This window comes from Thunnus albacares, chromosome 10, assembly GCF_914725855.1.
Source record: "Thunnus albacares chromosome 10, fThuAlb1.1, whole genome shotgun sequence".
NCBI lineage: Eukaryota > Metazoa > Chordata > Actinopteri > Scombriformes > Scombridae > Thunnus > Thunnus albacares.
In genome coordinates this window covers 21100214-21114703 of record NC_058115.1, presented here as the reverse complement: position 1 = coordinate 21114703, position 14490 = coordinate 21100214, and the positions used below count along the sequence as shown (strand labels likewise).

Here is a 14490-nt window from a genome sequence, read left to right as displayed (position 1 = left end):
ATGCAGCTGATGCCACAATATGAACTCCTTTGAGATGAATGGTTTTATGTCTCAGCTAATCCCTTAAATGCCTTTTGATATAATTATAAAGCTCTGACTGACTAAATAATCTGTTTAAGTTATGGACTGATATGTTTTAAATCCTCTTTAGTGGTGTATTGTTCCAGTTATTTGCCAGTTTCCACATCATATACTGTATATATTATACCACTGTACTGAAATGATCACAGTATACATCCTACATGCAACATTGCATTCCGAAAAACTTTCTTGCACTATGAAAATGGCATTGTCCTGACATTTAGGGCATTTAATTTAATTCATAGTAGACAACATATCACCCGCTGTATCATATCTAAAACCCACAGCAGAATTGAGTTTCCTTTTACATCTGGCTGCTTAGTCTCAAAGCTGTTCCTCTGCATTTTCAGCCCATTTATTTTTTAGTCTGCTCACTCAAGTTTGCCGAAGGTGCGCTCGAAGTCATTGACCCAAGAAAAGTATTCCAATCTGTTAAGTTAATCACCATTTTTGCTTTTGATTAAGTAATGAGCTTTGACGTCCCTGAAATCAGCCGAGTTCATTTTCTGATTTCCTTCACAAGTAATCTCAAGCCCTGTGGTCGTCTGTTTTTAATTTGTAACTTTGATTCATATCTGCTTGTCATTTTCAGAAACCGTTTCATACAAGGAGCTAGTTTTTTTTTTTTGTTTGTTTGATAAAGGATGAAATATCTATACTGTCATCCACTGCCTTAAAATAGATTCAAGACCAGAAACAGTTCCTTAAATCTCAACTCTATTAAGCTCTGTTCATTTGTCATAAACATAATTGAACAGATGACAAGTGAATATGAAGGTGGACATTTGCATGTAAGATGCACACACACATGAATAGAAATGCATTATGGTTAAACAAGCTGCATGTGAGATTGCATGACATTATTCAGCTTTCATTATGGGTGCACAGCTGTAAATTCAATTTTCATGAAAAAAACAGACAGCAGGAGAAGGCAATATGACTGTATGAAAGAAAACTGGAGAGTGTTCACAATAAGCTCATTAGGATGCTGTCTGTACCGATAGCATCAAGCAGCTGAGTAAAGTGGATATTTGCTTGTGATCTATTACTTGCTGGGGGAGCAGTTGAAAGCAGAGACCACTCAGGGCACATTGCAAAAATAACTCCATCTTACCAAGTAAGTTCTGTTTACCATTTATCCCTAAAAGTCTTGTTTTCTTCAAACAAGTGAAAAAAAATCTGCCAGTGTATTAAAATTCAGCCTGTTTCCATAAACGAGTGCCAGCATCTTGAAAAAGAAAACAAAGTTAAGAAATTGGATGAATTATCCGGGCAGCCAAGTTTTTTCAAGTAAAAGTCATATCAGTTTTTGCATTTATAAGTTACTGACAGTTGGAGCAGTTGATGCTTGGGTGGGTATGAAACTCTCCTGGTTAAATCATCATTAAAACAGATGAGCAACTAGATTATAAAATATTTGTTTTTTTTCATTAAAAAGGGAAGATTTTGGTTTTACTGCCTGCAGCTTTGCTTTTATATTCACCGCTCTAACCTTCACCATCTCACTGCTCTAATCAGCATTGTTTCCACATGCAGTAGGCAGTCGTTTGCAGCAAAAAAAGCGCTAATAAACCCCTTCTGCTCTATCTGCCCAGCACCAAAGCACCAGACAGATGGACAGCATTAGATACTGTAGCTTAGATACTGTAACTGGCCATGTGAGGAGTAACTCCTAGAAATAAGGGGTGTGTCAGTCCTACGTTTTTGGTCTAAGACTAATTCACTAACTCATTTGCGGTTGAGTTAATAGGAATCCAATCACTGTACGAAAATACTGAAACGATACAATAACACCAGAGATAATGGTTTACACAACTCTTTACTCTCAACACTGGAAAAATGCAGTTTGGAGCGCTGATTAAGTTAGAATATAACCGCTGTCTGTCAGAATTATTAATCAAAAATATGTGTACATTAAATAATCACCGACTGCAATAAATAAATGATTAAAGCTGATTTCATCAAAGGGTGAAGATTTACTCAGTCAACTGAGAAAATAAATCTCACTATCAACATGTAGATGGTGTTTGATGTCAGATATACAGTCTACTTGACAAGTCAATACTTTCCTTTGTTTCATGGAGGAAATTTGTGTATAAAATATCTTAAATATTTGTTCATGAAATGCAATGTGCAATCATGCCCTGTGTATTGATGAATATTTTCCCTAACATTCACAGACACAGGCCAGTCATCTGTCAGCCAATCACTGTGGATATAGTGATTAAGATCATTGATGAAACAGGATGTCATCCATAGCAACAAGGTCAACCCGCCACTTCTCTCATCTCAAACGTTGCGCTCATTTTCTTACTTAAAGTTGTTCTCAGCAGCTTTGTGAATCAGTCTTAAGAGAAAACTCTTCTCCAGGAACTTTTAGCGCCAATTAAGAGTGGTAAAATGAGATACTTTTCCAATACAGTTCTACAGTATCGCCTCTGGAATTGGTCAAGAGGACATGAGGACGGTGGTAGCATGCATACAAACACATACAAACTATCACATAATAATCAGCCAGCCAGTTGATACTTCACTGCTGCTCTAGAAGCACTTCACCCATCATGCGGTTGAATGAAAAGCATAACCACAACTCACCTGATGCTTGAATCAACACAACGAGGGTCCAGTAAAGTGCTCAAACAGCGCTTTCCCACTTCCACCTCCAGCGATAATGATGTTAATGTCAGCCAACCTCTATTTTCACTGCCGTGCTCTCGCTTGAAAGCCGTCTTTTCGGGACAAAAAAAAGCACCATGTAAATATAAATAAGTGTATGGATGGCATGTTTGCTCCGGGGGGAAATTACTTTGTCATTGAAAAGATAATAAAGTACGAAGGGTAATGAAATATCTGGTTGGAGGGCAAAACACTGTGAGCATGACAATGTTTCAGTGGAAATGGGAGTACAGGAGGAAGATGGCAGGAGGAGGGGAAGAGAAAGTCTTCCTTGCTCCTGCTGTTTAGTTAGGTGCTTCCAATCACAAATCACTCTGCCACATGTCTGCAGACTAAAGGAGTCAAGCATGGGAAGAGTGTGGCAATGTTTCGGGGGGGAACAGTAACAGTTTGACAGCTGCCTGTGCCCAGCAGGGGTGTGGAGGGTATACTGTGGCTGATGTAGTTGGAAATGTGCCTTTTTTTCCTTCAAGTTCATGTGTGTCAGCATGAGCTTGTCTCTATGCCTGCCTACTGTTACTAGACTATATTCAAGAGTGCCTATGTGAATATGTGTGTGGCTGTGTACTGTATGTGTGTGTGCTGTATCACTGGAGTTCCTCCAGCCTCTCCAGCAGTGTGTGACGGTTGCAGCTGTGAGGGGAAGCTCAGCTCCCTCATCCTGCTTCAGCAGGATGAGGGAGCTGAGGGTGGTCGTGTGTGTGTGTGTATGTGTGTTTTCCCCCTTCTTCTAACTGGTGGCTGTTGAGGGGCTGTGGGACGGCGGGACGGAGCAGCAGGGAGGCACTGGTCCAACCTCCACTAACCCCTATCAGGCACAAAGCCAAGAGTCTGCTACTGAAGCACCCCAGGACACACACACTCACAGAAATGCACAAGTATACTTGCACTGACTTGTATTCACACACTATTTACCAGCAGGCCTCCTGGACACTGATAACTCTGAGTCATTGTTGGCTTGGCATTTATTTGTTGAAGTTAAATCAGTGTTCGGCACATTCAGTGAAGCCCAGCCGTTGAGTTCTAGGCGTCCGTATCAGCACTTGCCAGTTCTTTTGGACAGTGCATAATGGTTTATCACTTCTGTTAAGTGTTGTAATTGTGGGTGTAAAAGGATTACAAATGGTTGTTGGCTTTAGCCTGCTGACAGAAGGATATGTTCACAATTACAGTACAGAATTAGTTCCATTGCAGTACAATCACTCCATCGGTCACAGCTGATATATATTTTAATATGAATGTCTAATCTCTGAGAATGAAATGTCCTCGACAAAACCTTATGCTCCCTTAGGCCAGACCTTTGCCTCACCCCAAATGAGTTTCCTTAATCCTTATCTTTTCAACTATTTCCCCCCCATAGGACAGCTCTGAAGAAAATTAGTTCATATATTAATTAGTTAGAGGATGTGTTTCACAGCTGTAGTCATTGACCTGCCTACCTTGGTAAAATGCCTCCTCCTGTTTCTAACAGCTATCATACCAGATCATTTAGATGGTTAATCTTCCATGTCTGCAGAGTCAGATCTGATCTTGGCAAAACTGCATTTTTGTACTACGCATGCTGGATTTGGAATAATTTACAAGATAAACTTCATTTAGAAACACCGCCTTCATATCAGCCAAATGCCAGATTCCAAACATGTTGGAATGAAGAATGTAACAGTCAAACTCCCTCTTTCATGCCTCTCGAGTTCTGGCCAAGTGGAAACTACCATGACTTGAGGCTGACGCCAATGTGCAAGTACCTTAAAGTATAATGCCACTGACACTTGCTAGATGCTGGCTCCAAAAATCCCTGCCTTCAATTCAAGTCAATTGCTAAATTTGGGCCCTCTAATGAATGTGCTGGCGGTCATTTGGGAAATTATTGCTCCGTTAATAAGATTTGAAGACGTATAGTAGCTTTGATGACTGCCGTGTGGGCGTTGATTGACAGCTGTGTTTAACAGTTCACTCATGTGCTGCTCTCCCCGCCTCCAAGTGGGTACTGGGTGGGAGGCTTACCTCTGACTTTCAGCTTCTTTAAAAAAAAAAGTCCTTACAGCTGACCTGTGCAGATGTGTAGCAGAACACAGAGCATTAATTAGTGTCAGATCCCGACCAATCTGGTGTTAATGAAATTACTGCTGCTGTGCCGCATGCGTAAATGTGCACAGCCTCTTTCTTAGTTTGGATATGCACTTATTGTTTCAGCTGCTGTGTGATGCTGCAGCCAGCTGTGACACACAGTAAGCTGTGGGCAACAAACAGAACGTCAATAATGATATTTCTGCAAAATCCTCATTCATTCATTTACATTCAGTGAAACCTGAACAACATTATTGTAAGATTCAAACATTAAACTAACATGTTTCATACCTGCCTGAGTCACATTAATGGCTGTATTTTTACAGGGCAAATTGCACTCAGTTGCAAAACTTTATGGGTATGTTTGTGCCGTTATATAATTACATCAAGTCATCCTATCCAGCACAGTTCCTGAGGGCTTGCTACCAGTCATTGTTCCCAGTAAGCTAGCATTTGTTTCAGTCGGGGGTGTGTTTCCAGAGTGTGGAAGTCTACATCCTGCACTCCTTATTTGGAGGATCCTGGTTCCAAATGGAAAATATGGTGCCAACCATAAACAGCAGCTCTGGGCTTCAAACTGGCTCCAATGCAAACCGAAACAGTCTATGGTCCTAGCTTACTGAGCTTTGTATGTGACTATGTGTTGAAGCAGCTAAGTATGTGATATTATCATCACTAAAATTCCTTGCAATGCTACAGAGCATTTTAGTATCTTTCAGCTGATCAACCTGCAACTTTACTGTTTTGGTTCAGTCTCAGGCACAGTAGGTAGCAATTTTCAACATAAAAAAAAGCCAGTGAACACCTGAAACATGAACGCTAATGTTGCTATCTGCTGGTATCTCCACATATCTGCTGGATGTTAAAATAGGAAACTCTTTGCTAACATGCTTACCAACTTTAAAAAGGTGATATAAAGTTACAGAATATGTCAGTGTTGGTTTACAGCTTGTTTTTCCTGCCCTGAAGTAGCCAGAAAAATCAGTTATTGTAGGTTTAACCTATACTGCTGTATCTCAACAGACTTCCTTGTCAAATAAATAAAATAAAGTTGTGACATATACAGTCAAAGATTCAAACAACAAAAATCTACAAATGAAAAATGATCAGAAATTAACCAGCACTTGCTCTTCATCTGTATTCTCTATATCTGTAATGCATCTGTCTTGCTGTTATTTTTTATGGGCTCAGTGACACAACATATTTCCTTGTTTTATTATCACCGTGCTGTGGCTTTGACCCTTACCGTCCTTATTATTTATTGTGTATACTGTTGGAGCACACTAGGAATGCAATCTTCTGCTGAAGGATTATATTGTTTTATTTTTATTTTTCTCTGACTCAAGACCATTAGTGCATTCCCAGAACCATTAGTGCAGGTTTTTGTACATTGGTCAGAGTGTTTGTGTGTGTGTGTGTGTGTGTGTGTGTGGGTTGAGGACATCAGGCAGATGGCCTTTTCTTCCCAATCGTATAGTGGGGAGTAGGGGGTCATGTAGGTGTGAGCAGGAATGTGCAAGGACAGAGAACTCTTTGACCAAGAGACAAGTCTCTGCTTATTAGGTCACCCATCTCTCCCCATGCCTGTGTCTGTCTTTCCCTCCTCACCCTCCCTCTCTCTCCTACCTCCATCTCTCTGCCTGTTTGTCTCTGTTTCTTTTATCCCTCTCTGCATGCCCAACTTATTTCTGCATTCTCTACCAAGCCAACCAACAGACAGGATAAATAATGTCAACACTCAGTTACCCTCAGTGACAGGTTTAACAACGTGAGTCTGAGACTGGAATTGAAACGGCGCAGGAAGTCTGTACTATTAAGGTAGGCATTGCACATTGTGAAAGAATTGCATTTATCTGCAGAGCTCCAGTAATGAGAGTAAATCCAAGCTATCTTCTTGCTTCTCAGGGATATCTGAGCTACAGTCTTGATTCCTTCAGATTAATATCAATGTGTAGACATGGTGTTGCAGCACAGTGGCTTTGATCCTCTGATGCTTTATCTCCACAGTTGAACTGTCTTTTCTCTTTACCCTGAAATTCAGCAAAGCTTAATGTGCTATCTTTTATCATTTTCAACTCCTTTGATTTGAAATTCACATATTGTCTGGAAAATGTCCTGCCAGGTTGCCTTGGTCAAGTGGCAGATACACTGTCTGTGCTTGTCACATAAATGAGCGATTTTTAAGGTGTTGAGCTACGATTTCTGTAGGAAACAGTTACGAGTACATGGAGGTGAGAGCTGTAGCCATAGCAGCGAGATGAATATTGTGTGTGTCACTTTGTGGCATGTCAGTGAAATCTCTGCTGGTTTTTCAGCATCTTTGGAAAACATGCAGTACATGCGCTTGACTGAGCAATGCCACATCCGATCAAGGCTGTAAATGATGCATGTTTAAAGCTTGACTCATGTTTTTGAAGTTTAAAGCGGGAGACAGACCCACCTAATGTCTTGCACTGTGGGCTGATACATGCCTGCATGATGCAGATGTCTATGAGATGGAGATAATCGAAACATTTGCGTGACATGATTATTGTAGACATCATTCCCACATTGTGATGGCTTTTAATTTGTCTCATAGCAAAAACAAGAACAGATTTTAAAAAATATTTAAGTTCATAAATATGATTCTTCCAGGTGCAATGATGTTTGTGTGAAACCCTGGTACTAGCTGTCTGAGAGAAAGTTGAAAAGAGTGACAAAGAAAAGATTTGAGGGTGCAGACAGACAAAGCTATCTGTCACTTGTCTCCCTCTTCACTAAAGAAACAAACCTCTCAGAGTTATCTTTTGCCTGCAGGGTATTCTCTTGGTGTTAGCAGTGGTGTAATGGATGGTTGTCTTTGTTCAACTTCATTTCACATCTTGGAAGACGCAGCTTTCCAGAGCAAACAAACAATCGTGCTGCCATTCTGTCCTTAAACTTCATTGTGTCATATGTAGCCTCTGCTGCCTTGTTTGCTTCCATGTCCATGTTTTATTCACAAACACAGAACAGTGATTTGATTCTGCACAGACAACACTATTTAAGTTATTATTTTTAGCTGTATTTGAGCTAAAGTGAGGTCCTGGAAGCGTTAACAGTATGAAGAGTCACACGTGACCTCTGATTACCAGCGAAGGGAAAGAGACAGTGAGAGCAGGAGAGAGTGGGAGAGATGTGCAGGGTATTGCTGATTCATACAGGACTCACCTGCACTAACAGGAGCTGTCTGAGGAAGAAAAGAGAGGGAAGGAAGCGGAGAGATAAGGGGAGACAGGAGTGGGAACGAGATGGTGATGATTCATGTGAAATAGAAAGAAAAAAAAATCCATCCGGGCAATCGGAGATGGTCTGCAGAACAAACTAGAAAGGTAGAGAGAGAAGAATGAATATGTTCAGGGGAAGGAGAGGAGGATAAAGTAAAAGGGTGAATGTGCTGCAAGAAAGTCTAATGCTGGCTGGTTTCCCTCCCTCCCACAGGGGAATCGTTCACTCAAATGTTGACACTGCAACAAAAAAGTTCCCTCTTCCTGGTTCATTTCAGGCTCAATTTGTTTTAGACAAACCACCTGAGCTCAAGAGAGAGGTACTCAAAAGAAAGGAATGAGTAAGACACATTAAGAGCTTATATAGCCTTTGATAACTATATATCCAAGTGAGCGTAATATATGTGTGTGTGTGTGTGTGTGTGTGTGTGTGTGTGTGTTGCAGTAAATGGATAGCTGAGTGCTGCTGTAGAGGTTAAAGGTTGTGCCTTCCTGCGGGGTAGAATAAGATCGACCAGTTTAAAAAACGATGAGATAGGAGCCCTCTGACCACATGCAAGGAAGGGGTTACGGAGTGTGTGTGTGTGTTTGTGTGTATGTTGTAAAGCTGACGGTGTTAGCTGAGAGGCCCAGCTGCTGTTAAGGTGAAGGTTGTGAATTGAACAGAAAACACAGGAAGCCTCTGACAGCCCAGTGACCAGACACAGGATTTATCATGACCTGTGAACCTGGAAAAGCTTCTTCCACTCTGAATGCCACTTATTATGGTCTGCATGTGTGTATATGAGAGTGCCTGTTGGCTCCTTTTTTTCCCCGAACTCCATCAAGGGGATTGCACCTCTTCAAGTCTGGCCTCACATGCCCCCTCACTCTAAAAGTCTGTGAAAAAAGAGGCTTTTTGTCTGTGTTTGTTTCCCTGAGTTCAATGGAATGGAATAATAGGATAAAACTGCTAGTGTCCCATGATTTAGGTGTTCTGTCTTACACACAGGACAAAGTTATTCAATTTTGTTCTGATTTGTTGACCATATATTTTTATGTGTGTGTGGGGCTTCACATTTTTGAACACTTTCTTTAACAAGGCAAGTATAGAGGTAGACTAGTAGAGGTATCTGCGGATTTATATTTACTTATATATTCCCTTGTCTTACACTAGATTATTTTTCATATCGAGGATTAATGTGTCCCAGTTTCCCCCTTGTCATACATCATGTCTTGTCTTAAATAGTTGCTAACCCTAAAATATAAAAAATGTCATGTCAGTGTTTCATTGCATTTTTCTACTTGGTCGAGCATAGTTTTCTGGGGAAGCACTAAATATTTGTCAATGTTTTGGAATTGTTTGGCAAAAAATATGTGCCCAATTAAAAAAAAAAAAAAAGTTAAAGTCATTGTAAATTTTTGTTTGTAGAAAAATGTGAAAATCACAAAACTGGTCTATAGACTTCTGGGTCAGCAAGCTAGGAGATGGCGACATAGGAAAATGTGCTTCCAACATTTTGACTGAACAGTAGTCCACTATGACCCAAATCTGAAAAAACTTTTGCTACAATTTAATTCAGGATTTTTGGCCTCGAAAAGGAAAGAATAAGAAGTCAATGCAGTACGACTTACTTGCAGGAGATGGAGTCAGCCAGGCTGTCCCTGCTAGCAGCACTATAGAGGATAACGACATGCAAATGGACCTCAGAGGGAAACAAACATACAATGTGAAACTGGGTCTCATACTGAAAGAATGAACAGTCAGCAGCTAAAAGTAATTCGGGACGAAATAAATAAAACTAACACAAGAATCGGGGAGGCTGAAGAGAGGACTGATGTGGCCAAAACCCGAATACAAGCTACAGAGGAAGCCATAACAGAGCTGCTGAAACTTCACCTGGCTGTTAAACTGATGGACTTGGAGGCTGCTTCAGACGAGACAATATCAGAATCCATGGAGTTAAAAAGGGAGCCAAGGAGAACTCCCCGACAATGGTTTCTTACATAGAGCACTTGTTACAGGAAAATTTGGAGCTCCCAGCCTCTCTGGAACTACAAGTTGAAAGAGCACATTGCACCATGATGCCGAGGCCACACTTAGACACCTCACTAAAGTCCACTGTAGCCAAAATGTCAAGTTACAGAATAAAAGAAATATTGAGACAGGCTTTGTTAGATGACATTAGATGGACCTTACATGTAATAAGCCATAAAACAGAGTATAATTTGGAAGCAGTGTTGGTGGGTTTAGATGTGGAAAAAGTTTTTAATTGTGTGAATTGGTCATTTTTATATAGAGTTTTGGATACATTTGGCTTTCATAGCACTTTTAACCAAATAGTACAAGCTCTTTATGATAAACCAAGGGCAAGAATTAAGATAAATGGAGCAGTGTCCAACCCTTTTGTTTTAGAACGAGGAACAAGACACGGCTGCCCAATTAGTCCTCTTGTTTGCTTTTTATTGAACTCCTGAGCCAGTGGATTTCCTTATTTGCTGACGACATATTAGTGTATCTGTCCAACCCAGAACATTCACTTGTACAGTTATTCTCACTTCCAAAACAATATGGTTCCTTCTCTGCTTATAAACTGAATGTTTTAAAAGCACAAGTTCTCAGTTTTAAGTACAGCCCCTCAAAAAACTTGACAACAAAGTTTCAGTTACAGTGGGAAACAAAATCCATGAGATAATTGGGAATAAATACACCAAAAGATCTAACAAAATTGTTCTCCATCAATTTCCTCTCTCTTAATCAAAAGATCAGGGAATACATAAGGAGATGGGACCTAATATCTCTTCTTAATTTTGGTTCCCAAATGGAATTGGTTAAAATTAATATTTTGCTGAGATTACTGTATCTCTTCCAGTCCCTTCCACCAGATCTACCTGAGCAACAATTTCAGGAATGGGACAAACTTATTTCGAGGTACACTTGGCAAGGGCAAAGATCTATAATTAGATATCAGAGTCTACAGTTTTTGAAAAACACGGGAGGGGTTGCACTCTTGTATTTAAAAGATTATTATATTGCAGCTCAATTAAGACATTTGATGTGTTGGTGTAATCCAGGATACTCTGCTAGGTAGAAGGAGATTGAGGTGGCTATAACAGGGGAGTATCCAATTCAAGCTGCAATTCGACAAAAGGTTTGGCTGAATAACTTAATTGATTTGGGAAATCCATGGATTTGCTGGCCACTTAAGCTGTGGAACAATGTAATAGCCCAATATCATTTAAAGGCTATCAAAGTTTTGAGATGGTGTGCACTTGACCTGGATTTTGTATCTAAAAGATTAGACGTAAGATTTAAGAGGTGGTTGACTCAAGGCTTAACAGCATAATGTACCTTTTTTTCATCAGGGGTCCATGAAGAGTTCTCAAAATCTGAAGATTATAATGATTTTTACTGATTTCTTCAAGTTTGGCACTATACTGAGCAATTAATGAAGGTAAATAAACAAAAGAACTTGGATAATATACTAAAAGTCTCTTAAAACGTTATAGGGATCTACAACAAACAAAATGTAACTCATTGTATGTAAAACAAAAATGCGAAAGGGAAGGAAACCTAGGTATAATGGAGTGGGAGAATTTATGTGAGTGAAAGTAAAAAACTTCAGGATCAGCTTTATGGAGAGAGTTTTGTTGGAAAAAAACTCATTAGGTTCTTCATTAGTCCAGTTCAAAAGAGTCATTATACCAAATCTTCCAACTGCTGGACAGTTTTGGTTCTCTGAGGCAACTCATTATCATATACTCTGGTCTTGCCCATTATTAATTCCTTTCTGGCAGGAGGTTCATAAAGTTTTGCAAAGAGTACTCCAGGTGGACATTCTATTTAAACTACAGATCCTGTATTTGGGCGTCCTGCCATCAGAAAATGTTACCTCTTGTCTGGGATATCTATTTATTTCTATCTATTCTAAGCGCAGCTGGCAGGAAAGCTATTACTAGACAGCAGTTAAAACCAGAAATACCTACAGTGGATGATTGGATTGACATTATTTATATCTCTAGGATGGACAGAATTGCTTTTTCTATTAGATTGCAACAGGACAAGTTTTTCTAAAGATTGGAAGGTTGGATTGTGCACATTACACCTGTACGACCATCATGTCGTTGTTTACTGTGAATTTCTTTGTTTTGTTTGTTTTTTCTTACCCTTTTTTGTAAAGTGATATGAGTATCATGAAGGTACACCCCAACATTCAGGTTCTATTTATTTAGTTTGGTGTTCTATTTTGTATTTCATTTTCTATTTTTATACCTGTATTTTTTATTTACGTTATTGGTCCTTATAAGCTTCTGTATTACCTATTTATTACCTTCTGTTACAACTGTGTTTTACAGAAGCTTGGCTAGATAAGGCTTTTAAGTCCTATGAGAATGGTTGATTGAATGACCAGCATAACCCAATGAAAAGAGAATTTAAATTGCTTTCAGCACTTGTATTCAAAATGATTGGGTCCGTTGGATGGAGAAAGGGCAGTGGCATGCATTGCTGTTTTCCACAATGTTTGTTTTGATACCTACCCTGCAGTCGTCAAAGTCACACAATTTATAATCCTGCCCATAGTGGCTTTAAATATCAACACACAATGTTAATTATCCGCAGACTCAATCAAAAAATGTGAGAACTGACCTTCAAAAACCCACATCATTTGACGTTTCTCTTTTTCTTTGTTTGTCTTTATGCATCTTCAGCTGCGGGGCGGCCCTCGTGGCCGGGATGCCACTGTGTGCCGTGCCAGTCCACAGTGGACGGTGAGGGGCAAGAGGAGGGGACCGAGTGCAGGAGACTGAGAGGAGGTGGCCCGCACCAAACAGGAGACATGAACCTCTGCTGGAACGAGATCAAACGCAAGTCCCACAACATTCGGTAAGAGGGTATTCACACTTTTTACTGGGCCTGAGACACTTTGCAAAAACCTGTGGCAGCCCAGAGGGTTGGATGTTTTCAGAACCAAGATACTACATGTTTTTATGGAGAATGAACTGGCTGAAGGTCACAATTCAAAATCATTTCCTGCGTCACAGTGACCACATATTGAGAGAAAACCTTCTGCACACCCAGTTGGTGTAGAGATGAGTAATGGAACCAATAAAAGCCTTTCTGTAGCAGATTCTGCCAAACCAAAGCTGTCATCCTGTACAGACTCTTAATTGTGAGGAAAATAGCATTTTTTCTTACTGAATAATAGTTGAGAACAGCATGTTTAATTAAAGCACAGTGGCAGTTGTCCTTTTGTGATTGAGTCTGTTGGGAAATTTTATGCTAATATGTTGAAGTTAATGTCCATCCAGTCTCACAGCAGAGCCTAATGATGTCTAACTTCTAATATATATACCGGCTGCATCTTTGTTGGTTTTCCATTTTCCTCCTAACGATTCTTCTTCTTGCCATTTACAGTCAGGTTTCAGGCAATTAAAAAAGTATTGTCTAATAATGTGCTGTCACACAATAATGCATATTCCAGTACTCCTTCCAGTCAGGTTATTAATTATTGATATAATATGGGTTAATACTGCCACTGTACACGTTACACTTAAGAGGTTTGCCAGTGAAAAACAATTAGAGGGCGTTCATGTTGTTCTTTGATGCTTAATTGGAAACTGTCCAGGCTTGCCGCATCATTTCTGTTTCTTCAATTCAGCTGGCATCCTGTTTAGACAATTGCCCCCTTAATTGCTTACTTGACCCTGATGTATCTAGGAAGGGGGAGGGGGAGGATAAGGAAGGATAGTTATGAAATTGGTTAAGACAGTTTCCCCTGCAGTCCTGTGTAATGAGATCACTATGGATGGCCTGCAGTGGCTGTTTATACCGGAGCTGCACTCTGACTTCATCAGGCTGAGAGAGGAAGGGGGGGAAGGAAGGAATACAGGAAGGAGTCGATGGAGGGATAGAGAGAGAGAGAACAGACAGCTGGTATTAAATCATCACAGAAGAGAAATGGGATGCAGGGAAATGGGAGGGGCAGAGGGAAAGAAGAGTATAAGAATGAATAAAAGAGAAAGAGCTTTACTGAAAAGCTGTCTAACCTTGAGGGTGAGCGCTGTCCAGAGGAAACGTCTGACTGCGTTTTGTGCCAGCGGCTGGACAAGTGCACACGACTGGCTTTATAATGGCCTGTCTGGCATTGATTGACAGGTGGTTGAGGCTCTGTTCCAATAAAAGTCATGGCTGCTTCTTTCTATCCTTTAAACTGTCGTACATTATCCCCCATAGTATACTGTACTTTGACTGGAATTAAATTAAACTTTTCCTGAAAGCACCTGTAAGTTCCTATTCCTGAAAACATCCAGAGAATTTAGCAAATTAAGATAAGGGGTAAATAGTGCAACAAAACCCACTAAATGTTTAGAGATGGCAAGAGAACAGAGAATTTATCAGTGTGACACAGTGTCGCCCAGCTAATTGGAGTCAGCGCTGATA

The 14490-nt window shown here is 40.2% G+C and overlaps 1 protein-coding gene and 1 long non-coding RNA gene across 2 annotated transcripts in view; both read left to right on the top strand.

Moving 5' to 3' along the window:
- The first annotated feature begins 950 nt into the window (after nucleotides 1-950).
- LOC122990659 lies at nucleotides 951-4681 on the top strand. The gene is made up of 3 exons (XR_006405433.1): nucleotides 951-961; nucleotides 1625-1626; nucleotides 4569-4681. It is a non-coding gene; the product is annotated as an uncharacterized LOC122990659 (long non-coding RNA).
- A 1838-nt stretch (nucleotides 4682-6519) lies between these two features.
- drp2 (dystrophin related protein 2) overlaps nucleotides 6520-14490 on the top strand; it is an 86504-nt gene continuing 78533 nt past the window's right edge. The window contains exons 1-2 of the mRNA XM_044364093.1: nucleotides 6520-6642; nucleotides 12759-12933. Of these exons, the coding sequence (XP_044220028.1) occupies nucleotides 12887-12933 (47 nt within the window). The 5' untranslated portion in view covers nucleotides 6520-6642; nucleotides 12759-12886. The remainder of the gene's footprint in view (nucleotides 6643-12758; nucleotides 12934-14490) is intronic.